General features: G+C 35.2%; 4 protein-coding genes across 4 annotated transcripts; 2 read left to right on the forward strand and 2 right to left on the reverse strand.

Moving 5' to 3' along the window:
* Positions 1 to 1,149: 1,149 nt before the first annotated feature.
* On the reverse strand, positions 1,150 to 2,205 carry LOC110810400 (zinc finger protein AZF2-like). The gene has a single exon (XM_022036567.2). It carries the CDS (start codon positions 2,040 to 2,042, stop codon positions 1,308 to 1,310), a length of 735 nt encoding a protein of 244 aa, XP_021892259.2. The 5' UTR covers positions 2,043 to 2,205; the 3' UTR covers positions 1,150 to 1,307.
* Positions 2,206 to 6,338: 4,133 nt separating this feature from the next.
* CLPR1 (CLP protease proteolytic subunit 1) lies at positions 6,339 to 11,113 on the forward strand. Its single transcript, XM_022036640.2, has 9 exons — positions 6,339 to 6,677; positions 8,274 to 8,389; positions 8,581 to 8,784; positions 8,884 to 8,988; positions 9,160 to 9,222; positions 9,494 to 9,605; positions 10,073 to 10,134; positions 10,234 to 10,416; positions 10,780 to 11,113. The coding sequence occupies exons 1-9, from the start codon at positions 6,452 to 6,454 to the stop codon at positions 10,864 to 10,866; spliced, it is 1,158 nt and encodes a 385-aa protein (XP_021892332.1). The 5' UTR covers positions 6,339 to 6,451; the 3' UTR covers positions 10,867 to 11,113.
* Positions 11,114 to 11,494: 381 nt separating this feature from the next.
* Positions 11,495 to 16,791, reverse strand: LOC110810447 (mitotic checkpoint protein BUB3.2). Its single transcript, XM_022036642.2, has 9 exons — positions 16,528 to 16,791; positions 16,280 to 16,410; positions 14,848 to 14,930; positions 13,602 to 13,868; positions 13,352 to 13,427; positions 12,658 to 12,738; positions 12,077 to 12,155; positions 11,880 to 11,980; positions 11,495 to 11,802 (listed from the first exon to the last, which is right to left on the reverse strand). The coding sequence occupies exons 1-9, from the start codon at positions 16,648 to 16,650 to the stop codon at positions 11,715 to 11,717; spliced, it is 1,029 nt and encodes a 342-aa protein (XP_021892334.1). The 5' UTR covers positions 16,651 to 16,791; the 3' UTR covers positions 11,495 to 11,714.
* Positions 16,792 to 17,247: 456 nt separating this feature from the next.
* LOC110810500 (RING/U-box superfamily protein) lies at positions 17,248 to 26,519 on the forward strand. Its single transcript, XM_088206737.1, has 9 exons — positions 17,248 to 17,503; positions 17,977 to 18,057; positions 18,827 to 18,947; positions 19,064 to 19,158; positions 22,491 to 22,562; positions 24,729 to 25,016; positions 25,173 to 25,281; positions 25,576 to 25,759; positions 26,111 to 26,519. Exons 1-9 carry the CDS (start codon positions 17,480 to 17,482, stop codon positions 26,196 to 26,198), a joined length of 1,062 nt encoding a protein of 353 aa, XP_088062863.1. The 5' UTR covers positions 17,248 to 17,479; the 3' UTR covers positions 26,199 to 26,519.
* The last annotated feature ends 373 nt before the right edge of the window (positions 26,520 to 26,892 follow it).

Here is a 26,892-nt window from a genome sequence, read left to right on the forward strand (position 1 = left end):
GTTTTGTAGCATATGGAAATCTATCTTTTGAGTTAGGTTTTAAGTTAGGAGGAGATTAGTGGTTGAGAATGAAAGAGTAAGGTAAGACACGAAATTAAAAGGTGAGTAAAGAGAGAGAGAGAGAAGAAGCATAAACCATGCCATGCATCGGCATCATTGCCCTCGTCCATGTCTTGACACCTCTCTCCCATTAAATCCCATGTGCTCTCCCCTTGTTTTCTCTCCCCCAAACTTCTTAACTCACACATCCCATTTTCTCTTTCAATAAATATTAGGTTACATTATATATTATATACAAAATTTATGGGTGGGTCTGAATCGAATTATACATTTTGGTTATATATATATATGTATGTATGTATGTATGTATGTATGTATGTATTTTTATTAGAACGTATAAATGTAATTTAAGTGAAAAAAAGGAGGAGAAGAAAAAGGTGTGGCGTTTTACATGGCATTGTCCGCGTTGGCAGCCGCGTTTTGACGTGGTACGAAGAAGATTTAATGTGAATTATTTTATTTAAAATTTAAAAAATAATAATAATCATAATTAATTATTAAAAAAGAAAACCTTGACTTGTACTGAAACAGTTTTGTGTACGCGTCAGTTTACTCGCTCAATTAATCGTGACGAACACGCCATTAATCGCGTTGAACACTAAATTAAGAAAATAATTATTATTTTTATTAAATTCATTAATATTAATTTTTAAAAATGGAAAAATATTTATTTTGAGAATAAATAAAATTTATGGATTTGACGATTCAATTTTACGAAAATTAAAACAAATATTGTTGTAATTGGGGAAAAAAAGGTTCAAATTAAATTGTCAAATACGATATCTTCCTTAAGGGGAAAGAGTAAGAACAACCAGGTTCATGCACGTATACCTCCTATATATATATATATATGTAAATAATTTATTTTTAAAAAAATATTTTAATTTCGTTATATATATATATATATTGCTCAAACTATGTTTACAACGTCTTACTCAAATTCTATTTTCGGACATACTAATTAATATTCATTGAATCAAAACGCACCGTCTAACTTAAATTATGTTGAATAGAAAATTAAACTCGATCAAAACGCACCGTTTAATTGATCATAAATCTACTAGATTAAGTATAATTTTTTTAAAAAAATTTATAATTAAAAGAAATAAATAATTTTAAATTTCACAAACAATAAATAAATTCTCTGTACATCACCAATTCATGAAAATTTATGAAATAAAACCCAAGAATCTATGTAGTAATTCATGTAAATTCAACTATCGAATGCTGTCCTAATGAAAAACAAATCAATGTTGTAAGGAAGATTCGTTCTTCTGTCCTGAAACGACGTCGTGCAGACCCGACAACCGCGGTTTCTTCGCAGGGAGAGGGCTCTCCACCTCCTGCTCCATCGACACAAACTCCGGAAACGCCGGCACGTTGAGGTCGAAGCCGCGGTGACTCTGCGACTCCGAAACAGTCCCACCGCTGGCGCTGCTGCGGCTCCCGCCGCCGATCACGCCTTCATAATGACATCTCTTGTGGCCTCCGAGAGCCTGTCCGGTGGGAAACACCTTGTGGCATATCGAACACTCGTGGGTCCTCCCGCCGGATGGGACGACGGATGACGTGACGTCAGAGGCGTTGGGGATACCGGAGTCGGCGGCGGAACTGGGTTTGTTCCGGTGACTGGCCTTGTGACCGCCCAAGGCTTGGTAGGAAGGAAACGCCTTGTCGCAGACGGTGCACTTGTAAGGGAGGTTGGTCGGAGGTGGATCCTGGGTCCGAGGCTTGGAATCTTGAAAAGCCGCGGCTGCGTTGGTGGTGCCACGAGCGAGCATGATGAGACAAAGAGCCAAGTACTCCTCCTCCGTCATCGGTGATTCGGGAGAACGGGGTCGTTTTGATCGCTTCCGCTTTGCCCACCCGGAGTCCAAATAGACGGCGTCAACGTCGTCGTCTTCCTCGAATCGGAAACTTTTGTTGGCCGGAAAGGATCCAACCGCCGCCGCCGTAGGAGAATTCAGAGCTTCAAGCGCCATGTAATTCAACAGATTAGAAAATCAGAGAGATCGAATTCTTGATTTCTGAGATCAGAGAGAACAAGCAAGCGAAAGAGAGAGAGAGAGAGAGAGGGACGGGATGAAGAGAGAATTTGGGGAGGGAGAGAGTGAGTGAAGAAATGTATTGTGGGGTGTTTTTATACACAGAGAAGAAGGTGAGTTGGTTTAAGAGAGTGAAGTCGGTCAACCATTTTTAGAGAGAGGAGTGAGCTTGAGAGGACGGACTGGTTCCAAGTCAAAACAATTGTACGCCTGCGCTTTTTTTCTTTTTCTTTTTTATTTATTTTTTTTAACGCACGGAACAAAATTAGAAGGGGTAAAAGAAAATCAACTTGTTAACTCTTTTCTTTAAATATTTTTTAAAAGACGTACGGGGCACGAAACGACTTCGTTTTGATCCACTTTTTTTTTTTTTATTTTTTTTCTTCTTCTCAATATACTATTTTTCTAATTTATATATTTATGGAAAAATTAATAGAGTAAATGTACCTAGACACGATAAATCCATATAATAGCAATCATGGAAGCTAATCCCACCATGATTTTTGCAATCTCGAGCAAATTTTCACTTTTAAAACATACATGTTCTTTAAAAAAATCCATAGTAAATACTCATGATTTTGTATCAAATTTGAGTGGCTACTGTATTTATTGATTTGATATTTTCAATGTGTAAATTAATTTAATTTTGTACACCCAAATTATTGTTTTTAAATATCATCTCTATCAATTATATGTATTTTTATATTTAAATATAGCAATAAAAATATTTACAACTTTGATAATTCTTAATGAATCTCGAATTATAAAGTCTATTTTTTCCGATTTCACGAGCGATGCCAAAATAGAATACATAATCCACTTGAGAGCCTGCATACAAAACATGTGTATAAATATAAATATACATGTATTATGGTAAAATGGGTATGTGCTAAAGTGTATAAAATGTGCATGCATACTATATTTTTATTGGATATATAAACACATTGTTTTTATTTTAATAAAATACCCACAAACTCTATTAGAGATTTTTTCAAATAGTTGTTTTCTTATAAACCTTTCTCAATCTCTCTTGCATTATTTTTTTATGAAAAAAATATATAATTTTTTCAAATAGAACCTTATATCCATGTACATTTATGATTTACAATATGCTATTTCATCTTCAATCATGGAATATAGTTTATATAAATTGATGTCCCTTTAAATATATATATATATATATATATGTGTATGTACATGTGAGTTTGAACAAATTTCAAATTGCAATATCGCATAGAATAATACTTTTCCAATATTTTGAAGGAACGTAGAGAATATTATGGCACATTTTGGTAAAGATTCACTACAGACAGCCGCTTGGTTCATTGTGAAATTCCCAAATTGCCCCTGAACGTGCGTGGGGGATTTCCAACTTTTTACTTTCGTCTCTTTTTTTTTTTTGGTAGTTCCGTTGGTGGCTGCTTTCTAGAAAGACAGCTAAACTTCCAGGGTGTTATGCCTTATCTATCCGATTGCCACGTGTCCAACAGTACTCTCATGATTATCCCACTTTCTAACTCTTTTCTTTTTTTTTTTTTTTTATTTGACCGAAATTCCGCTGAGGAAAATTCAGTGAAGTTACCTAAATACCCCTCAAATTGGAGTCTTACGTAAGGGTATTTTAGTAAAATAATATACTGGAGGATCAGTGCGTGAAGTGTGATAAGTAGGATGGACTGTAGCTTCACCGACTCGTAACTGTCGGGACATACGGCACGCAAGCTTACTTAATTAACCGACACGTGGCGGTCTCTCCAGACATACTAGTTTCACAAGGTGGTGATAACGGACAAGCAACTGACGGGTTCAAAGAGCGTGCTCGTTTATGCACGCTAAAGCCGTCAACGCGTGAGAACTCTTGAACGATCGACACGTGGAAGATGCTTGGCCGCGGATTAGCCACGTGTCGAATTGTGCCCGGGAAGGATGACAGTAGGGTATTCTAGTAGTTCGTTGAGGACGGAGGTTGTTTCGACACTTGGGCATTGGTGGTGACTTAACTGTTAAAAAGTTGTTGGGTGATGTTATCATCGAGCCACGTAGATTCACTAATGGAAACTCCAATTCTTTTTCCTTTGTTTTAATTAAATTTTGTAATAATAATATTAATTTTTAATTAAATCAACACTGTTTATTTAGAGATTAATAATAATAATTAAAATATTATTATTGACTATATTTATAGTAGAGAAGTAATTGGATAGTGATGAAGCCATGAACATCACCGACCATAAGACAAACACCACTAAACTATACATATACGTGTAGATATATATATATATATATAAATAAATAAATATATTTCAAAATTATCAAATCCTCCACGTCTTAACTGTTAAGCGGACCGTCATTTGACGTGGCAGCACCTTCCACAAACTTTTCCCACCGTGCAATTAAATTCCCTTTTCGTAGCCACATAACTAAAGAACAAATATAATAATAATAATAATAATAATAATAAATTATTATTATTTTGGAAAATTTATAAAATTAATGAAACAATGAACACGCAATTATGATTCTCAAACGCTTATACGGCACCGTCTTGTTGTGACGTCAAAGTTCGGTACATATATTAGTTATTTGTTAAATTAATTAATTAGTGTTAATTAGGAGTTAATTAGTTTGTGATTAGCAATACTAAGTAAACCCAATTTCAAAATAATTGCAAATTGGAGGTATTGATGAAGTGTGTGTGTGTGTGTGTGTGTGTGTGAGACGTTTCTTCGTACTTAAGTCACTTAAAAACATACATGTAATTATCTAAAAATTATATTTTAAATTAAATTTTACACAAAACACCATGTACTTTCCAATTTAAGATTTTTTAAATATAGCTGTAAATTACTATAAATTCTAATTTTAATATATACTTCCAAAACCCACCAAAAATATACCAAGTTGAAACCACCTACTTTAAAAAAAAAAAAAAAAACTAGGTTAAAAAATTGATTATACCATAATAATAATAATAAATACAATATAATATATGTTAAATTAATTTCAACATAAAAAATAATTACTTGATTATTCTTTTCTGGAATATGCAATGGAAGGTACGAGGAAATAAGGAAGAAGCGACGGCATATTTTCTCAGGCAAGACTTGATAAATTTAAAACGTAACCTTCAAGAATTGAAACATTTAATTTGACTCTACGGGCTGAATATGATGTAATCCCTTACTCATATAAACATCATACATACATACACGTATACATACACATACATAGAAGTCAATATTTGTTTTTTTTTTAAAGTACATTTGAGGTTCATGCATGCTTGGATTTTGACCCACATCCCCTTTTTTACTTCATCTTTTTTAATTAGAACACGATATGTGTTTGTGTTTGTGTGTGTGTGTGTATGTATATACACACGTGTGTGGGATAAGATAGCCAACAGGCTTTTTTCACGTAGTCATAATTTTTACCAAAGGATGCTCGTCTACCCATTCAAATTTTCCACTATTACTACAAGAATCGGATACTTCAACTGAAAATTCCCATGCACACTTAAACATGTCCATATCTATACATATATATATATATATATACATATATACACACCCTTTTCTTAGTGGGGTTTATATATTTATTAATTAAATAATATATACACAAATTATTATAACATAATGTAAGTAATCTTTAAATAAGAATAAATATAGTAATGTAGTTTGATCCTAATATATTATATTAATAAAAAAGCGTAACAATTATTAAATTAAATAAATATTTTTTAAAAAATATAAATTACCTTAAACTCCGTAATATGACAATTTAAAAATGTAAAGCTCGTAATTTTATAAAAAAAGTAAAGACTTAATATGTAGGTATAGTAGTGAAGTTGTAATAAATAATTTAAATTAAATTTTAATAAATTTATTATATTTACGGGGGAAATAAAATTTTATGATAAATATTATCTTAATTTCTCGATATTTTTTCACACTTGATTTTTGGATAATAGTTTTTGATATGTCACATAAGTAGAACATTTTTGTGGGTCCAATTTTTTATATTTATTTATTTATTTATTTCAAAATTTCAAATTATTTTTTTCTGGGATTTCTTGGGTCTATTTTATTCAGAGCCCAATTTGATCTTCCTTTCCCCCATCTAAAGTCTAGTTGCAAACAATGACCCATAACCCGTACCCGAAACCGAAACCGAAACCGAGACCGAAACCGAACAAAAACCCATTTACCCGAAACAAATCTTTTTGTCTTCTGTTAGCAAAGCCCATTAAAATCACTGGTTGTGAAATCTCAAGCTTTGTTTTTCTTCTCCGCCCAAATTCATCCCCAATTCATCTCCTTCACTCTGCCGAGTTGCAGTCAGTCTCTAGAATGGCAACCTATCTGCCGTCTCCTCTCGCTGCTTTGAATCCAGAAGTCTCTTCTATTGGAGTCCCAAAATCATCCTTCCTCTCCGGCACCAATCTCTTCTTCGCGCCTTCTTCAGTCTCTGTAACCAGAAGACTTCCAGCTCAAAAATGTTACCAGTCTCCCTGCGCCAAGAAATCGTTCGACCATATTCCGAAGCAGTTCAGACAAGAAAATCTTAAAGATGGATGTAAGTTTTGAGTGTTTAATTCAAAAATTTTACTCAGTTAAGCGTTACGTGGTATTGGTTACAGTCTTCAATAGGTTTAGGTAGCTTTTAGGTATGTATAAAAATCAAGACGATATCAGTCTCAGCAGTTTTTACCGAATGAATACTGTGCGTGGGAATTTGTGGATTAAGAATTTACCCTGGAAAACTTGACAAAGAGGAGGGTACCTTAGCCGCTGGTCTATGGATAAATCTCGGTATCTTAGGTTTTTGAACATGCATAGACGTGTTTGTAGCTTAACTGGATTGAAATTGTATCCTGCCACGTTGTTTTTTCATAAAAATAGTGGAGACACATTTTGGAAACTGCAATTTAGGTCTCTTATGAACGTTATGGATTTGTTGCGGTACCTGAATTTTGTTTCTATTGATTACTACGATAGCTTCAACTTGAAATATTTTGTTAATGAATAGCGTTGTATACGAAGATGCTTATTACAATGTTGGAAAATTTTGAATTGAGCTAGTGGAACTTTGTTCTTGTTTCTTTTTTCGTATGTATAACTAGAAGGCTTGTTCAGTGTTCTTAAGTGGACATATAGACTAATAGTTGAATCTTTGATGAATTTGCCACTTTCATGAAAAGTATTCAATTAATCAGTTGATCAAAACGGATATCTAATTAAATTAACTTTTGGAGTTGTGGTTCAAGCTTGGTTTTTTGTTTCCGAATTATTTTACCGTGTCTTTCTACTTCCAAGAACTTTGCACATGCAATTGTATTCCTGCTTCCTAGCACTGGAAACAAATTTTAGCTTTCACTTTTCTCTTGATAGTTCGGGTCGCTTGGAAAGAGAGGTACTGTAGAATCATCCTCCCCTTTTTCTATACCAAGGATCACTGCTATAGAACTAGAGAGATCATCCTATGGTGGATGGTAGTGATATTTATGATCTTTTTGATCTTTTCTCCCTGTAACTTCTGCATATGGGTTCCTCCCCCTTGGTTCCTTTTTAGTAAAATCTTTAGAGAGAGATATGTGACACTGTATATTAATCCTTAGCAATTGAAATTGAAGATCTATACATATGTCATTTCACTGCATTGTCCTCCATTCTCTTCTGGTTTCTTTTTGTCTTTGTCGGTATAACTTCCCAAGAAATTTTAATAAACATATGGGTACCAACTTGTCTTAGTTGGTCAGTAAGTCTTTTATGGAGGAGCTTTAGGCATGCTGTTGAATCACGCCTACCAATCAAAGGGAAAAGGAGATGCTCTCTTATTCCTTTTTCTATTTTCTGGGTCGCTAAGAAAGAAAGGAACTATAGAGCTTTTGAAGATACCTCTTTGTCACTTATTTCCCTTAGAGCTTGTTGGTTAAGGGCAATGTGTATTGTTTTAAGGGTCATCCATTCCTGACGAGGTGAATGTTGTTGGTTCTTTTTATGCTTTTCTTCTCGAGTGACATTTCTTTTGTGTATGGGCTGCACCTTTTTGGTGCCCTCTTAATGTTAATGCTTTGTCTTTTTCTCTCAAAGAAAAGTATTAAGTATTTTCCAACAAACAGCCGTTGGTGACTTTAATTCTTGACTTTCTTCTGTATACTGTCTTTTGTAGTGATGAACAATTTCAAAAATGTACCTCAGTATCTTTATGGTCTTTCTCCTTCACAAATGGACATGTTCATGACTGAAGATAATCCTGTCCGCCGGCAGTCAGAACGAGTAACAGAGGTTTCCGCTTCTTACTTCTTCTCTCAGTAACCCTTTAGTATCATGTAATTAGGAAATGCATGAAATAAGCAAAACTGTATTCATTGGCTTTGGACAAATTTTTGGAAGTCAATAAAGTTGGAACTTAGGTTTTGTTTTGGTAAACTCCAATGTACAGAGGGAATTTTTAACTTTTCAAAAATGTTTGACAGGAAAGCATCTCATCTGCTAGAAACTATCTAGATAATGGAGGGATGTGGAGTCTATCGGGAATGGATGACAGGGGTCCTTCAAAGTATAGTATGAGTGTAAGTATGTACCGTGGTGGAGCCAGAGGAAATGGAAGACCTAGAACTGCTCCTCCAGATCTGCCATCGTTGCTGTTAGATGCTCGGATATGCTACCTTGGCATGCCAGTGAGCTCCTAATCTCGTAGGATATTTGTCATTGCCAGTGACAGTACCATTCAGTGTTAAAATTTACCATCTAAGTATTCTGTTGTCTTGTGGCTTCAGATTGTACCAGCAGTTACTGAACTTATTGTTGCTCAGTTTATGTGGTTGGATTTTGATAACCCTTCAAAGCCAATATATTTATACATAAATTCTTCAGGGACACAGGTTAGTACTGGAGTATTCTTCATAAATACTGTCCTTTTGTACCCTATCTCGCTTGTTGCTAGCTTAAGAAGTTGATTTCCAGTTAATCACATTTCAAATTTGCATATCTATCTTTTTTTTTTTTGGCTGAATTGCGTATCCATATTAATTTGGTTCTGCAATGCGATTTAGAATGAGAAGATGGAGACTGTTGGATCAGAGACTGAGGCCTATGCCATTGCTGACACCATGGCTGTAAGTAACATGATCAACCATATATTTTATTATTTTCATGCAGTGTTAATTAAAAAATGATGGAGCAAAAGATTGACTTCCCAGAAATTGCAAATTGTCCTTGATTAACACGTGTATTTAACCTCTGAGATATTTATTTTAGACCTCTCCCAAAGATTATTGATGGAATTTTCTCCCTGATTGTCACATGAATTTTTGTAACACTCTTATTTTAGCCGTTTGACCAACTTCAAATTTGACTTAATTGATTGTTTTTTCCCTCTGCCTGAAGTACTGCAAATCAGATATTTACACTGTGAACTGTGGCATGGCATATGGTCAAGCAGCAATGCTACTATCTCTTGGAACCAAGGGCTATCGAGCTCTACAACCACATTCATCTAGTATGATTCTACTCCTCTCAAGTGTTTCTTTTGGCAAATATTTTATGTGATCAAGTGCTTGAATTCTTATATTCTGTATATCTTTCACAAACCCACGAGTGCATTTGTTTTAATATAAATAATATTTTCCTTGACCACTGTTTCTACTTTTGCAAAGCAGAGGAACTTTCCAGTATGCATTATATCAAATCTTAAATATCATCCCACTGTCATTAGTTATAGAATTATAATTATACCATTATTTGTTTCCTTGAATGGTAAGAAAGAAACTAGAATGTTGCATGTGCTTCCTGTTTAAATTTTATTTAACACCAAAGGAAAAAAAAAATCTCCGGGCTCTGTTTTTCTTTGCTGTCTTAACATGGTGAACTCTGCTTGTCACACTGGATAGTACCCTATTGTTCGATCATGGAAATTGATATGAGCTTTATACCTTATAATTTATGACAACTTGTCTTACATTGCAGCAAAATTGTACCTGCCTAAAGTAAATAGATCCAGTGGTGCTGTCATAGATATGTGGATAAAGGTGTTCCTTCTCTTCTCTCTCTATATCTTTGTTTTTCTGTCTCCTTTGATAAGTCGGTGAACATTTCATTTTTCACACTGCAAAACAAATCTTTCACAGGCAAAGGAACTGGATGCAAATACTGAATATTACATTGAGTTACTGGCAAAAGGAACTGGGAAATCGAAGGAAGAAATTGCAAAAGATGTCCAACGACCTAAATATCTTCAAGCACAAGAAGCAATAGACTATGGAGTTGCAGACAAGATTATTGACTCGAGAGATAATGCTTTTGAGAAAAGGGTAAGGCTTATAAGTTGTGTTCGGTTCAAATTACAATTATATCAAATAGGAATGAAGGTACAATCAAATGAGATAAAGTGAAAAAGAACATTTTAGTTCCAAACAATTTTATACCAAATTCAAATCAGATGGTTTTGGTTCTCCTTTTAACAAGTAGGAATTTGTTTCATAATTATAGAATTAAATATATGAACGGAATTAGTTTTATTTTATATCATATATGGAATTTATAACTATTGGATAGAATAATTAGGCTCTATAAATAAAATAGATTTGAAATAATAGAAGGACAGAGTAGGTAGCTTCTGTTTCTTGCTTCATTTGTTTTTTGAACAGTATTATTGACAACGAGTTTGGAATCAGGATTATGATGGGATGCTTGCTCAATCAAAAGCCATGCGAAGAGCAGCTGGAGCTGGTCCACAAGCAGCTCCTTCAGGGTTTAGGTAATTCTTAAGCAGCATTGTCTGAGGAAATTACAAAGGAAAAGCTTTTCCTAAATATTTAATGCCACGGAGGACTTGATTAGTGACAGTTTGGACAAATGAGAGTGCACCGTTCTGTAAGCAGGTAGTTCTTTCACGTAAGTTCATACTCGGAAATCCGGTATAAGTGAATTTATTGTGATAAAAGTGCCATGTTAAATATCATGTAAGAAAGAGAGAATGAAGATGGTGCTTTGCTTTGCTCCTGTAAAGTTTGCTCTCAACTTTTAGTTGCTTCTGCTGTTATCATCTGTAAGGAGCATGCCCTGGAAGATCGAACCAGGAACATGTCACTAGTGCCGTACTTTAGAAAATTGAATGATATTTGAGCATATCAGCCCTTAGCTTCAAGAAAGTTTAGAACTTTAATATATTGCGTCTATTGTCCTCAACTTATTTAGTTGATTGTTTTTGTAAATTTACTTACCTGTTTGGGAGGCAATAAGGGTTCTAATTTCCAATTTGTCGTTTTATTGTCATCAACTTCTTAGTATCTCGATTTTGAGCTTCAATCAACTTCATTAATTTTATTACTGGTAAAACCAAATTGTCTCCAAAGATGACAAATGAAGGGGAAATAAGGAAGAACAAACTTTGGAACAAACACAAGCTACATTGAAAGACTTTAAGTCGTGGGATCTGACAGCGTGAATGGTAAGACACATTCACAAAACAGTTAAAACAAAAACGGGACTACATTTTATACACAGGAGAATCCAAAGGTTGGGCCTCCGTATAGCTTTCTCACAGTAAAGTAATTTGAATTGTTCCGAAAGCAGAAGAAGAAACAGAATGAAGATTTTGTTCTTCTAATTATACTGGAGGATTAGGGTAGACTTTGGGTTTTGGCTTGACTTCAATTTCGTTTACACTGCGTATGAAGATAGAATCTGGTTCGTGTCTGCAAAATGTGAAGAATACTTTTAGTAAAATCCCGCAAATCAGGGAGGAGGAGAGAGAGACGAGAGAGATGCTTACGGTTTATCCCCCTCTTCAAATGTGTAACTTGATCCCACAGCCAACAAACGACCATCTCTGCTAAACGAAAGTGCTGCAATGCTTGATGGGTACTTAGAGTACTGCAAGAAGAATAATACTTATCATAGTTTGAGATTCCAAGGTTCTGGGAATTGGATTCGCTATTATTATCACAGTACTGGCAACTACTTACTTACCTGATATAACCTTTTCTTGTTATTGCCGTCCCAAACATTTACAAAACCATCACAACCTCCAGTCGCAAATGTACCATAGCTGCATGTACAGGAAAATTATATGTACATAGAAATGCAACTGCTATCATCACCACTATCCAAAAAGATGCTTATCACTCGTCAAACTAACCATACAATTTCTTGAGAGCCTTAAATCAAACCGGAAGTGCAATACTAACATAGTACTACATCTACAATTCTCAAGCAAAACAAGGAAAAAGAATGCCCTTTTTTGAAGAGTTGGCATTATTTTTCACTGCTAAATAGTCCACTCTCAACTATGTTGTTCACCATCTGTATAGTCATACATAGCAATTATCCAGGTCCAATTTCAAACTTCAAATGGGTTGCACACACAGGCCCAATTATCGAGGGAGCACTTTCATCGTGTCCCATTTCAAATACTTCATGCCAAGATAGTTTTCAGTACTGGAGCCATGCTTTATGTCTCCCATGAATATTTTTTCCCCAATAAACAGGGGAAAAAATCTTTATTTCAATTTGTTTCCCTAAAAAGTGCAACAATTCAAAGCAAAACTTACACAGGATGGAATGCTATGGCATTTACTGGATAAACAATATCCCGTCCAGCCTCTGATTTTCGGTGGCACTTGAATGCGTATCTGGATAAAGTTCAGAGCTATCAGTAAGTAACAGAAAATTGATCAACAGCATTCTACAAGTTCGCATTTGAATATTTGTATGCTTGCATGCTTGTGCAATAACATGGATATCCAAGGGCAATAGGCACAACTCCATTCCTTGAATGGTTGTACAACCACAAAACTATGGTGTATGTTAACTTTAAAAATGGACATAATGATTGTTTCAACAAAAAATCAATAATTTAACAAAAATGAAAAACACAAAATTAGAAATAAACAAGCCAAGAGCAGCAGCTTCTGTTGACTCACACTCAGAGACCATCACCTCCTAGTTCCTGTTACAATGAACTTCAGTCTAGTTATTTCTAGACAAACTGTACTTCTATGAACAGAAAATAGTTGAGAACCTATCAAGTGAGTGGAGATCTATAGAGAGTTTAAGACAATGCTTAGTTAATCTTCGTCATCCAACAAAGTACTCAAACATGCAAAGGATATCAAAGAGACCAATAGAAATCATGCAGAATTATCAAAGTTTGGATTTAAACTACCTATTGTAATAGATAAAACCAAAATGGAAAGCTGAAACATTTGCAAAATGCACTGAAAAGAGAGGTAAATCGACAAATACTTTTTGGCCTGACTAACTTCTGAGAGGTCAAAAAACTCCATTGCTACTCTTCCTTCAACGGAACTAAGTGCATATCCTGCAAAAAGTTCCCTGGATGAGAAAAATTATGCCCAGGATGACAATTAAGAATCAACAAACAAAAAAATAGATTAATTTTCATTTGCTTATTTTGCTGTCCAGGAATGTGGCTATTAATTTTTTATCCAGCATACACAAACTGATAATTGATTATCAAGCTTTCAGGTGGTACCTGTTCCATTAGGGTAACATCGCACACATCTAGTTTGATATTTTAATGAAGATTCCCTTCGTTGCTCAGGTTGAGACATATTTCGCAAGTCATAGATGTTCACATGTCTTCCAGCAGTTGCCACTACTAGACGATTTCCAACAAGAGATAGTGAGTAGACACGTTCAGGTTGTGGATATGTGCCTACCAGCGTGCGCTCTTGTCCACTTGCTCCTCTAGGGTCCCAACATTTAAGTGTTTTGTCCCAGCTGCCTGTGATCACTTGTCCTATAATCATAAAGCATATATTGGAAAGAGAAAATTGTTAGAATTGGAAACTTTCCCTGCAAGAAAGGAACAAATACAATAGTCCGAAATGCCATTCATCTCGATAATTCCTGAATTCTAAAAGTTACGCTTTGTGGTATTTCTGATGGAACAAGATAACACATGATGATAGTTATGCCATCTCTGGAAGACTTGCGTCAAGAACCAAGCAGAGCAATTAAGTGTATACGAAAGCATGCACGGCAGAAATTCAATGTGGAGTAGAGGCCATCAAAAGTCAGAGCTGTTGCCTAAAAAAATCTTCCCATCATAAGATTTGGCATCAAAAACCTTTTTCAGTATCAAAATACAGTAGTTGGAAATGCCATTTGAGATAAGGTCCTAAATTTGATCCATTTAGGTTTCAACCTTCTTCTGGCAGCCATTTCCGTCATCTAGCCACGTAAAATTGCCAAAATATACACAAAAGATTGCAATAGAAATAAATCGAAGCTAATAACAGGCAGAGGTTCTAGATCCTGAAATCAGACTATAGAAGCAAGTGTATTTATGGTCTTATAGAGGTACCTACAACAAGAATAGAAAATTAACTCTATAGGAAACTTAAAAACTTCACAAGAAATACCTGTTCTTCACTAATATGTTTAAAGTAGCACATGTTCTTTTCTCTCTGTGTATTCTTACAGAAAGACAAAATTGTATAATTTTTTCTATGCAACCCTCAGGAATTTTCATTTACTAGGTGCACTATAAAGGGAATATCCATATGCATAAGTAAAGATTTAATAACCTAAGGGCATATATAATTGTTACAGAACATACAAGGATAAGGGATTTTTCCATCAATTTAACATGCTTAATCTGAAAATACCTAACATAAAGTGATAAGAAAAATATCCTAAAATCATCATATGCCAGAAACAATAAGAATGAGAAATTGCATTAAAATGGGAGAACGTCAAACACTACTCTGACCAACCTGCCGCATAAGAATATTCAACACAGCGAACTGGTGCTTCATGTCTTCCCAAAACATCCTCTTTTCCAATGTTGAAAACCAGCCTGAAAGATTAAATCAGAACTTTAACATCAATGATATAATATCTCATGAATGTAGTAGTGCCATTAATTTGTAATAAAACCAGACAAAACGCATGGTCATCTTCTTGAATCTTAAGCTTCATAATTTTAATATACCTTACAAAATTGTAAAGTTTATGTCATTTTCTACAAACATAAAATTGCCATCAAGTTACTTAAAAAAAGACATCAAGTTTACGCAAAAAAAGCCCATCAAGTCTCAATAGATATAAGCAGACTGATCAGGGAAATGTACAAGAACATACGCATAGCAATTCTATGTAAGCCAGAAACAAGCATCGGTAGTAAAATATAAAAGGATAGAGATGATAACTTCACAATAACAAAAGAAAGCATGGGTAGATAAAGTTGGCATGTAGTCAAGTTATGAGCTTCCAAATGAGAACAATCCTTTATATACCTAATAGCTGTATACTTGGGCCAAAAGGAACAAGAACAAGGCTAAAGGAAGAGCTGTAGGTGTGGAAAACATGTCAGTGAAAGCAGGAATACCGTGTTTGAGGTTCTTAATGGGGCTGAAGGACAAACATCTTTTTTTTTTCTCTTTGAAAAGACAAACATCTAGGTTATGAAGGTAAAATCTAATTTCTATCGTACTTATATATTCATACAGTAAAAAGCACTCGGATATATGGACAAAAAAGATTAATAAGTCCATTTTTTAATAAGTAATGGAATATGAATATATACAGTAATCAAACATACATGTCAATGTTTACTCACACATTCAATCATATTATGTAATCCCTTACTTTCTAATAAAGTTGCATGGTGCAACAATAACAATTACTGGGAGAAGTAATTGTAATAGATCTACAAGAGCTAAGAAGCCATTTCATGTGAAAAAACTATTAGAAAATAGTTAAAAAAGCCAAGAAAAAAGCAACAGATCACCTTTTATTATTATTAGTTGTATTAATTAGCCTGCACAGCTAAAGGCATATTTCTGAAAGCAGGGTTCGGAAAATATAAAGACAAGAACGAAGAAGCTTCAATCTTTGGTCACATTAACGTTTGTAATAACTGCATTTCCATCATTTAATCCTAAATGAAACATGTATCCATTTGTAGCTTAATATTCCTTTCAATAGCGGGTATCCTGTTACCAAGGCCCACTACTCCACATCACTAAATGGTACTGTCACAACAGGCGACTGAACCATTCAGCCAAACAGTATTCTACACCCCAGTTTCAAACAAAATTTCTTCATTTTCCTTAAGCTCTGGAAAAATTTGTATTGAATTTTTATGTCACTCTGTCAGCCATTAGAAGTGAAAATGATAATTAGGGCAGAAAAACGGAAACTTACCGTCTGACAGTATTATCTGCACTTGCACTGAAGCCGGAGGAATCGTCATGAAAGCAGCAATCAAGGACGGGCCCGCCGTGCATGAACTCTCCGCGCAACACATTGGCGCTCGCGTCGTACAGTCTCACAGTCTTCATTTGGGGAAGAAAATTAACAAATCAAAGGTCAAAGCTAACTGAAAACGAACTAATTAACGGGGACATAGAGAGAGAGAAAGAGTGAGTGAGAGAGAGAGAGAGACACGGCACCTTATCCCACGAAGAAACGAGCAGGTGATCGCTGTGATTCGAGAACCGTAGGTTCGAGATCCCGTCGGAAGGTGGATTGGAGAGCTCGCGCCCGGACGCCGGCGGCTGCGCCACAGCTGTCATTGCGTGACTGGTAGACGATGGTGTGTCTGAGCAGAGAGAAAATGCTAGGGTTTTGAAAGAGAGAGAAGTAGAGAGAGAGGGAAGGAGATTTGAAATTCTTCAGAGATGCCAAAATTTCAAATCTTTAGAGATGATGGGTTTTGTTTTGAATTAAAAAAAAATCGAAGTTCCGAAACCAGAAAATAGGCAGCATCTCGTCGGTACCGCCAGCCTATGGATATAATTGGGCCGGACCTGTCTGGGTCGGGCCGGCCCAGTTTAAGAGGGTAGTCAGAGATTGGGCTCTACCAACCATGTTGTCATTCTTTCTTTATGGGTCGGGCCTAAGGCCCATTCTAATTATGTTCAGGCCCGGCCCATTTGGATTGTTATCAGGTCCGATGTAATTTTTTGAAAAAAGAAAATCGGAGAAACTGAATTGGATAGTCAGGCCCGGCCCATTTCGATATCTTCAGGCCCGACCCATTTTGATTACTTTCAGGCCTGATGTAATTTTTTGAAAATCGGAGAAAACTGAACTGGAAACGGATCTATCTCAGCTTGCATTTTGCAATTCCAAACGTATTTACAGCTATGTCCCTACCTTCCCTACCCTTTCGTCCAGCAAGGGAGAAATTATTACCAGAAACTATCGATTGTCCAAAGATTTCAATGCAAAAATCCTATGATATTGAAAGAACCTAACTATATTCTAGATCTCATTTTGTTTCTTCTTGATCCTTGATCCACCTTAAACCCTAGGTAAATGCATTCTAATAGTCAAGCTTTCATAATTCGATAATTTGCAGCTTGAACTGCGAGATCCCATACGTGCTCGCTTCTCTGTGCAATGGTGGTCTGCAAATGCCGAAAGGTTCTCTCTCTACACAATTTTAATTGCCTTGATATTCTGCTGAAATTCGTTATGATTCAAATCTAGACTTCGTGGTGTATTTGTTAATGTCTTAAAGTTATAGCTAATTGGAGATTTGGATCTGATTTTTGTTTTCCGATTTGTTAATTTAAACTGGATCGTGGTGTGTGAACATGCGTTTTTCTTTGGATTGCTTCTTTTTCTGTTGTTTGAAAACCAGTAGCATCGTAATTAGATTGCCTTCGTTAGTTTTAGGATTTTTTTGAAGCAGTGCTGAGGGCTTGAATCAAATTTGTTGCTCAAGGGTCCATAGTCGGTCAATAAAATAAAAAAAATAGATAGTAATTTTTTTGTCTCAATTTTTATGGGGTTTGTTTGAATGTAGGTTTATATGCTCTGAACTATTGGTTTTAATGAGCGTTAATTCCTGCATTGTTTAAGCGACTAACCATGCATTGTTTTTTGTACTTCAGGCTACCAAACTTTATTGTTTTGTGCACAAAGTTCCCGTATGTGGGGAATGCATTTGCTTCCCAGAGCACCAAATATGTGTGGTACGTATGTGGAATTTTCCGCTTATTTGTTTGTTTGGAAAAAATGATCTTCCTGAAATTAAGATTTGGATTGTGAACTACTCATTTATTGTAATAGGATAGGATATAAATATAGAACTGTATTTCTATTTCTCTGTTTCAATATTTGTTCTTTTGTGTATCAACTCCTTGTGTACGCTAATACTTATACTTCACTATTTATTAAAAAAAAAAAAAAAAAAACTTATACTTCACTATACAGAAGATTTATTCATAACCTATACATGGTACCACGTTTAGAATAGATTCTACATTTCTTTTATCTTTTTTTTTTTTTTTTTTTAATTTTGACCCATTTTTCTTCCTCAGTGTCTTATGTCCAAACATCATCGTCCTTCACAGTGTCTTGTCTTACTTCTCATCCTTCCTTTACTGTTTCTGTCATAAAAAAGTATGTTAATGAAGTCTTTGTTGCAGAAATTACTTGATTGGAAAATCTCACTTCACGCTTATTTCCAAGGACTTCTGTAGCTTATTACATAGAATGGTAAAAGCAAAGTAGGAAAGGATAAATTGTGGACATTATTGAAAGAAAATCATGGAGAAAATTTCTTCTTTTATGTTGAAGATTAGGATGTGTAGGATCCCAAATGTAGGATAGAGGTTCAGTCTGTGATATTCTCTGCTATTTGACTCCTAAGTTTAATTTTCTATTAGAAAGAGGTGTCCATTTGGAATCTGGTATTTAAGGTTTTTGCTTCATGCCATATCTATCTTGTCATCTTTGCAGATTCGTACTTACTCGGAATGGGTGATAGATGGAGAGTATGATTGGCCACCCAAGTGTTGCCATTGTCAAGCTGCTCTTGACGAGGGGACAGGCTCTCAAACCACACGATTGGGTTGCTTGCGTATGTAATTTGCTGAAAGTTCCTCCAAATTTTCTTGAAGCAAATATATTAAAATGATTGCTACCAGATCATGCATGTTCATTTATTTGTTCGTTATTGCTTTTGCTTTTCTCCAGATGTTATACATACAAATTGCTTGGTTTCACATGTCAAAAGTTTTCCGCTGCATACTGCACCTGCTGGATACGTGTGTCCTTCATGTTCCACTCCAGTAAGACTTCTTGCTGATTCTTTTTAGTTCTTGTTTATTTATTTTTATCAAAGTAAGAAGTCTGTCAATGAGAAAAGAAATGCTGTGAGGGTCGGTTTCTCAAAGTTAATCGAGCTCCTACATTGTTAAGATGATTTCATTTATTCCCTTAGGTTACTTAACACAAACACCCTCACATATATATATATATATATTTATATATATATATAGTTATTTCTCCTTTTCTATTACACAATGGCAGCAAGTTTGTAAATAAGATCAACTTAAGGTCTGAGGGATAAATTCTGGTCTGCCTTGAAATTGGGAGAAAAATCTATGAAATAAGTCTGTTCTGTATTCATTTGATCCCGTTTGTTTGTAAGAAAGTATAAGATTTTTATAGAGCCTACTAATACTTCATATTATTGAGGATATCTGATCCTGCCTGTTGTGTATTCTTTTCTCTTTTTATGAATATATTTCCATTTTCTCTATTAAGAAAAGGCAAATTTGAAATATTTGTACTTTGGAAAAGAAGACAAATCCTAAATCTGGAACTGGACTAGCAGTAAGTTATATCTAGCAACAATTTCACTAAGTACCAAATTGACATATCCTATTGAAATAAAATTTTTTTCTTTGATACCCCAAGACATCATTTTGATGCTGATAAATGGAATTTTGAATTAAGGCTCAGATATAAGAAAAATACCAAAGGTATTTCAAAAAAATAAGAAAAATACCAGAGGATTGCTTCTACATAATGAAGCTATTTACCAGAAAAAGAGTATAAAATTTTAATCTGCATTACTATGTTTATTAAATCAACGAGGAAGTGAATCTGTGCAAGAACCTTTGATGGATTAAGATGCCCTTGCTAAACCTTCAAAACCCCTGCTTTTCCTCTTATCATCAAGGCATTAAGCTAATTGCTGCTTTGCTTCCTTTGCGTTAAAATCCCCTCCATGTGATGCAGAATGGATTAGCTAGATTATAATTCTATTAAATGTAAAACTGTTGTGCTATGTAGGAATCTATTACTACGGTATGTTAACTTTAGAATTTTATTCTCATTAGTATTAGTTTTTCTATTTGTCTTTGTAGTATTTCTTATTTTATTTCGGAGTAGCATTTCCAATGTTATTAGTTTTGCTATTTCTTAGTTTAGTTCTATTTAGTAAAGATCACTTAGGAAGCACTATAAGTATCTTCTTAATTTTACTTCTTGAGATAGATTCAATTATTCAATAAAAATACCTTGACAATTTTTCAATTTTCTGTTGTGGGATACAATCAGATTCCTAAGTATGATGCTTAAAACTTCTTAAATTTGATGTTTAAGAAACAATAGTTGTGATTTATTTGAAAAAAAAAGAAACAATAGTTGTGATGTCTAAATTTTTATCTCCAAATCTCTAAGTGGAAATATCAATCCTATATGTCATACATCACCATGTCCAAAGTTATTAGACAAATGACCTTGGAACCACGAACCTAACACAGTTAAGATGTAAGTTATATTCTTGGAGATCATGATTTGTTGTCTTATTTTCGTGGATTGTATGCTGGTGAAATTTAGATAAATTCTGGGTGCTTGATTATAGCAGTCTTAAAATGCAATTGGGTATTCGATTTAGAAACCTTGTTATCTATGTTGTCACATTTTCTTCTTCTCCTAGCATGTGAGCTTTAAGGAGAAATTGTGTTAGTAGACTTAAAAACATTCCCTGAATTCAATATGCACATCAGCGAATGGAATCTGAATATCTTTCTGGTTCCTTTTGTTGATGGATGATAATGAGATTGGCTTAGAGGACTATTGAATCTTTGGATCTGATAAAAAGGTTCAAGTCTATATTTCTTTTTCCTTCTCATTTTGGAGCTTGACTTTGTATTTGTTTTCCCTAAGGATTGGTGGAGATATTTGGAAAGGTTTTCTTGCTTTCCAGCTCTTGCACCAAGGGGGACTTGAATGATTGACATAAACGGTAATGACGCTGTTGATCTTTGAGAGTTTGGAAATTCTTAAAGTTGAAGGCCAACATAGTAGGGTCAAAAGCCATTGCGGTTCTCTACACCCTTGCCCTATTTTAGATGTTTTTTTTTTTTTTTTTTGAGAAAAGAAGGAGAAGAAAAACTGAGGCAGCAAGGGGTTCCTGCCAATAAACAAGCATAACTACAAGAGATTAGAGCGCAGAAAATTTACAAGGTCCCTGCATCCATGTAATCAAGCATAGAATGTCCTCTAAACAAAATATCTTGGGTGCAGAACCAGTGAACCCTAATCCTAACAAAAGGAGAGCAAGTGCCCCGAAAAACCCTCACATTCCTTTCTTTCCAAAGAGCCCAAATATAGAATAGGAATGAGATTGAGAAATTTTTTCTTAGATTTACAAGTGCAAATATACGACCTGAAACAATTTGAATCAAATTGAGGAGATATCCCACAGGTTTTCTCACCACTGAGCACCATAGAAGAAGATGGGTGGGGAATTCCAACTTGAGAAAGCATAAAGGGCATTGACAATGATCTTGGTGAGAGGTTACTGTGGACTATCATCCTTTGCTGGGTTGATTGGTACTTGGAAGAGTCATCAAGTTCATAAACTGCTCAAACTCCCAACTGGTTTCGAATATGGACTGTCCTACTGCAGACATGTCTTCATATGTATTTTTTTCTGTGTTCCCTGGATACCGACGTTGTAATTGATTTGTACCAACTTTTCTGAGTATGGTTCATATGCTATTATCAAAATCTGCAAATTTTGTCTAGATAAACTTCTATTGCACCATGTTAAAAGAAGGAAACATAAGTTAATTCTGTTTATCCTGGTTGGCAGTGCAGTATAGCATGGTCTATGGCTTGAGACTTAGTTGTCCATGCCTTGCATTGAGCTGGGAAGGGACTTTCCTAAACCATAGAAAACTGGCATTTTTCTAAAAAAATTCTTGAAGCATCAATCAGATAATAGGTAGCTGGTAGGAGGCAATGTTGTAAGATAGAAATCTCCCTTTTACTTTTCTTTTTTTGTTTATAACCACTATTTTTGTGTATAACCAATACTTTTTCGTTAGATTTGAAGTTTCCAAATGTTTAATCCGCATGTTCCTTTTTTGCTGCCTTTTATTTTCATAAAAAATGAATTTTAACATGAAATTTTAGTTGTCGCTGTGAAAATAGATGCAGGTGTTAAACGTATTGGAATATCTTTTTCACATCTCTTAGGGAAATATCTGATGTGAAATTGCTGAAGTGAAGCTTTTTTTTTATTCCACTCTCATATTTTAAGTGCTTTGACTTTTACTGTGCAAAATAGCATCTTTCAGTTCTGATTTGATTATTTTTGGTGCAGATCTGGCCTCCCAAGAGTGTGAAAGATTCAGGATCTCGTTTTCACTCGCAACTGAAGGAAGCTATTTTGCAGGTGAGGTTTGTTTAAGCTTTGAAATTGATTTAAGCAGTTCTCATTTTAATGAGTCAAGCTTTGGAAGATGCCCTTAATTGATGTAGGACAAATTAGGGATAATTTACCTACTTAATAATTTGAAGGTTAGAACCTGGAATTATACCTAGAGTTTTAAGATATTACATTTAAGAAGTTTTAAGCATCACATGATTACATCATACAATTAGAAAATTGTAAAGATTCTCAAAGTATTTTATTGAATAACCAAATTCTGTCTTGAAGTGAGGTTGCAAAAATATTTACAGTGCTTCATAGTTAACTTTTAAATTCGGGAACAAATGGCTCAAAGTTCCTAGGTTCCACAATAAGATTAAGTAGTAGGAAGAGCTGGAGGTGGGTGATTTTGCCAACTCTAGAGTTGCCAAAAAGCTTGCCATGTTAAAAGAGAAGCTGAAGAGGTGGAATAGGGAGGAGTTGGGGGAGGAGAGCCAGATGAAAGATGATCTCTTTGTCGAGCTTCAGAGATCAGACGGGGATGGAGGGGGACAGGGGTCTCTCTAAGGAGGATGGGAGAGGAGACAGGATATGTTAAAAGTCGAGAGTTAAATGGACTAAGGTAATAAAAATATCAAATGCTTTCAATTTTTGGGTAATAACTTTGGAAATGCAATTACATAGAGGAGCCAGAAGTGGGGGATTGTTTGAGGAAAGGGAATGAGGAGCAGAGGGAGGGTGTGAAGTCTTTTTCTGAAGGCTTGTATAGAGAGGTGGAACCATGGAGGTACTCTTGATGGGTTGAGTTTCAGTAGGCTAAGTAATCAAGATTTCATGTTCCTTGAACCAGCTTTTTCTTAGGAGAAAATTATTGAGGTTACCATGAGTTGTAAAGGGGAAAAGTCTCCAAGCCAAATGGTTTCTACATGAGATTTTTTCAACAGCACTGGTACATTTTGAAGAGTGTCCTAAGTGCCACTTTTGGTGAATTCCATGCTTTAGGATCTTTTATGAGAAGCCTAAACTCAAGTTTTCTAGTATTGATTCCAAAATCCAAGGTGTCAAATATCAGAGGTTTATGGCGGTTTATGGCCTGTTAGCCGTTGGGTGGTGTAAAAAATTAGTTGCTTAAGTCCTGGCGAGGAGATTGCCAACACACTGTCCTTTAGAGAGAGAGAGAGAGAGAGAGAGAGAGAGAGGGGCGGGGCGCGGAGGGAGAAGATAGGTTCTTGATGTGGCCTTAATAGCTAATGAGGTTATGAACAACTTGTTGACGAAGAGAAATTGAGGGGTTTTATGCAAGCTTGATATGGAGAAAGCTTACAACCACGTAACTTGGAGTTTTCTGTATAATATGATGGAGAGAATGAGCTTCGGAAATAAAAGGCGAACCTGGATTAGGACTTTTATCACCACCTCTTCCTTTTCAGTTGTAGTGAATGGGGGACCATCAGACTTTTTCAGGCTTCTAGAGGTGTAAGATAGGGCGATCTATTCTCTCCATTGCCATTCCTACTAGTTATGGAAGTATTAAAATAACTACTCATCAGAGCTCGGGAGTTGAATCTTTATAAGGGGGTGAAGGTGGGGAGGACTGGTGAAGAGTTAGAAATGACTCACTTATTCTTTGCCGATGATGCACTACTGTTTTGTTTATAAGTGTTTACTGGGTCTTTCAAACTTCGGAGATCCTTCTTTCTCCCTAGTGAGCCACTACTACTTGATCCCATAACAAGACCCTAAACTAGGGAAAATAACTGCATTGTTAAGGGACTTGTTCGGGGAAAAACACCTGTTTATCTACTTAAGATTCAAACTCTGAATATAGTCGAAGTTTTGCCCACTAAAATGCAGCATAGTTCTGGGTTCTGAAATATGCATGCAGTCAGTTGACTCACTTCTTATCCTCTGATATTTCATCTGTATGATATGCTGAAGATTTGTGAACATTTGTACATGGGATCTTATGGTCTTGTATGTTTGATTGTTTTTACTGTTGTAGTTCATGTTAGTCATGTCTTTTATAACTAGTTAGGTTAAATTAAATGCATCTTCGTCTTTGAGTTTACTTTATGAGAAAAAATTGCTCACATTATGCAAAGAGAAACTGCTTAAACAAATTTTCAGTTTATGAGGTTGACTTTCTCGAAATTCATTATATTAGAGTTTCTAAAAATTTTGTTAATGCAGACCGGTCTGGAGAAGAATTTGTTTGGGAATCATCCAGTTTCTTTAACCAAAGTAGAGTCCCGCGGTCCTCCTCCCCCAGCATTTGCTTCAGATCCACTAGTAAATGTATCTTCTAGTGGAGTTAGGGAGTATGATTTATCATCAACTTCTGGTGCAAAGGATGCACCAACTATCAACGAAGGATACGCAATTTCAAATGGAGGACCTTCAGAACATACAACAACAGAAATTATGGAGATAGATGGTCCTAGTTCAGCCGGGAGTTACATGAAAAGCTCCAGTCCTGCTGTAAGAGATATTGTCATTAGTAGTTAACTTTAGGATATAATATCTCGAGTTATATATTCTCTGCCACCTGCTGATGTAGGTATGTCCATTCAACTAGGAACTAGTTTCTCTTCCTGTCTGTTTAATAGTTCTGCTTTGATATTGCGTCTTACCCAGCCAATTGCTACGACAAGAAAGACTATATCCACGGTCGAACGGCAAAACTCTGAAATTTCATATTATGCGGATGATGAAGATGGGAATCGTAAGAAATACACTCGAAGAGGTAAATGGAAGATCAATTTTTTCTTGTTTCCAATATTTGTTGCCCTATGTTAAATGGACCCTTCATGCTGCCATAATCATGTGGGGCTCACATTCAAATATGGTCATGACTCTTGAAACTTCTTCGTCAAGCGGGACTTAGAAAAAAAAAACAGAATAGATGATATACTTGGATGATTCTAGATCGAACTTATGTACCCAAATCCTTTTCACATGTTTACTGCCTAGCTCTTTATTTATAATTAGAACATTCTTCTCATTTTCTAGTAAAAAATTCATCATGATACAATTTCAGGTCCACTCCGTCATAAGTTTCTGCGAGCATTGCTTCCTTTCTGGTCAAGTGCATTACCAACTCTACCAGTGACTGCACCCCCACGTAAAGATGCATCAAATACAGATGATGTTACAGAGGTTCGTCGGCATCAAAGATCCTCAAGGATGGATCCAAGGAAAATTCTCCTTTTTATTGCAATCATGTAAGGGATCTGCTTCTTATGGATGCAAATGCATGTGCATGTCTTCATGTTTAGTGCCATTTAATTTATGCCATTTGTCTTATTCAATACTGAGACCACTTAGGATGAAATTGGAAAATCAGAGAAGTCCCCCTTCTCTTACAGCCAGAGTAATTGTTGAGTGATTTAGTTTTGGTTCAACTCAAAGTTCTACTTATTGGAACTTAGGCAGTTTCTGTTTTGTTCTAATACTGATCCCGAAAGTGAAAACAACTTCAGTATAAAACTCATTCAGATGAATGATTAATTTCGATTGCTTGATCTTCATGATCACCTAATCAAATTCTTTTTGTTATTTGTTTTCCTTCACAGGGCATGCATGGCAACTATGGGAATTCTTTATTATAGACTTGCACAACGGGTAACTGAAGAAGGTCTGCCTGGTAACGAGCAGCAGTAACTATCGTTAATGTTTGTGATGGAACATAGGTCTCACTTAAAAGTACTTGCTTGTCAATGCTGGTCACTTTCATCATTTGCTGCTCTGCTTTTGGTGCACTATGATAACTTTGATCCTTCTTAGTGTCAACCACCTGCCGATTTCCAGAGAAATACGCAAGTAGATAACAGTTTGTTTATTTTTTGGGGGGGGGGGCGCGGCGATGCAAGTTTAGATACTGCACGAGCGTAGATGGTTTGAAACAACTCTCTTTTCGTACGTAAGTGTCTGTTTTAATTTTCGTCAAAGAATCAATTGAAAAGGCAAAAGGTTTTATCATAATTTCATTTCGTGAACTTTTGCATGCGAACAAAGTATATTGATGAGATGAAGAGTCAAACGAAAATGCTGTTCTCTGAAATGATTGAGCAGCATATCTTGGAAGCATAGATTTGTTTTGAGTTCTAAGTTTTTCTTGAAATAAATTATTGTTGATAGGCTTAGAAAATATAAGTTTCAAGAAGAAGTTTTATATATTTTTAAATCTATCCATCTAATAGTAATAGGAAAATATGTAGTTGGCAGAATTTTATTATTATACTTGTTTATATACATATATATATATATATTATATTTATATAGTTAATTATTTGATGACATATGTTATATTTCCAAAGATCGATTACATTGTTAAATTAATCTCTAGTCTCTCTAA

Source organism: Carica papaya, chromosome 6 (genome assembly GCF_054855325.1).
Source record: "Carica papaya isolate Zhongbai chromosome 6, ASM5485532v1, whole genome shotgun sequence".
Classification (NCBI taxonomy): Eukaryota; Viridiplantae; Streptophyta; class Magnoliopsida; order Brassicales; family Caricaceae; genus Carica; species Carica papaya.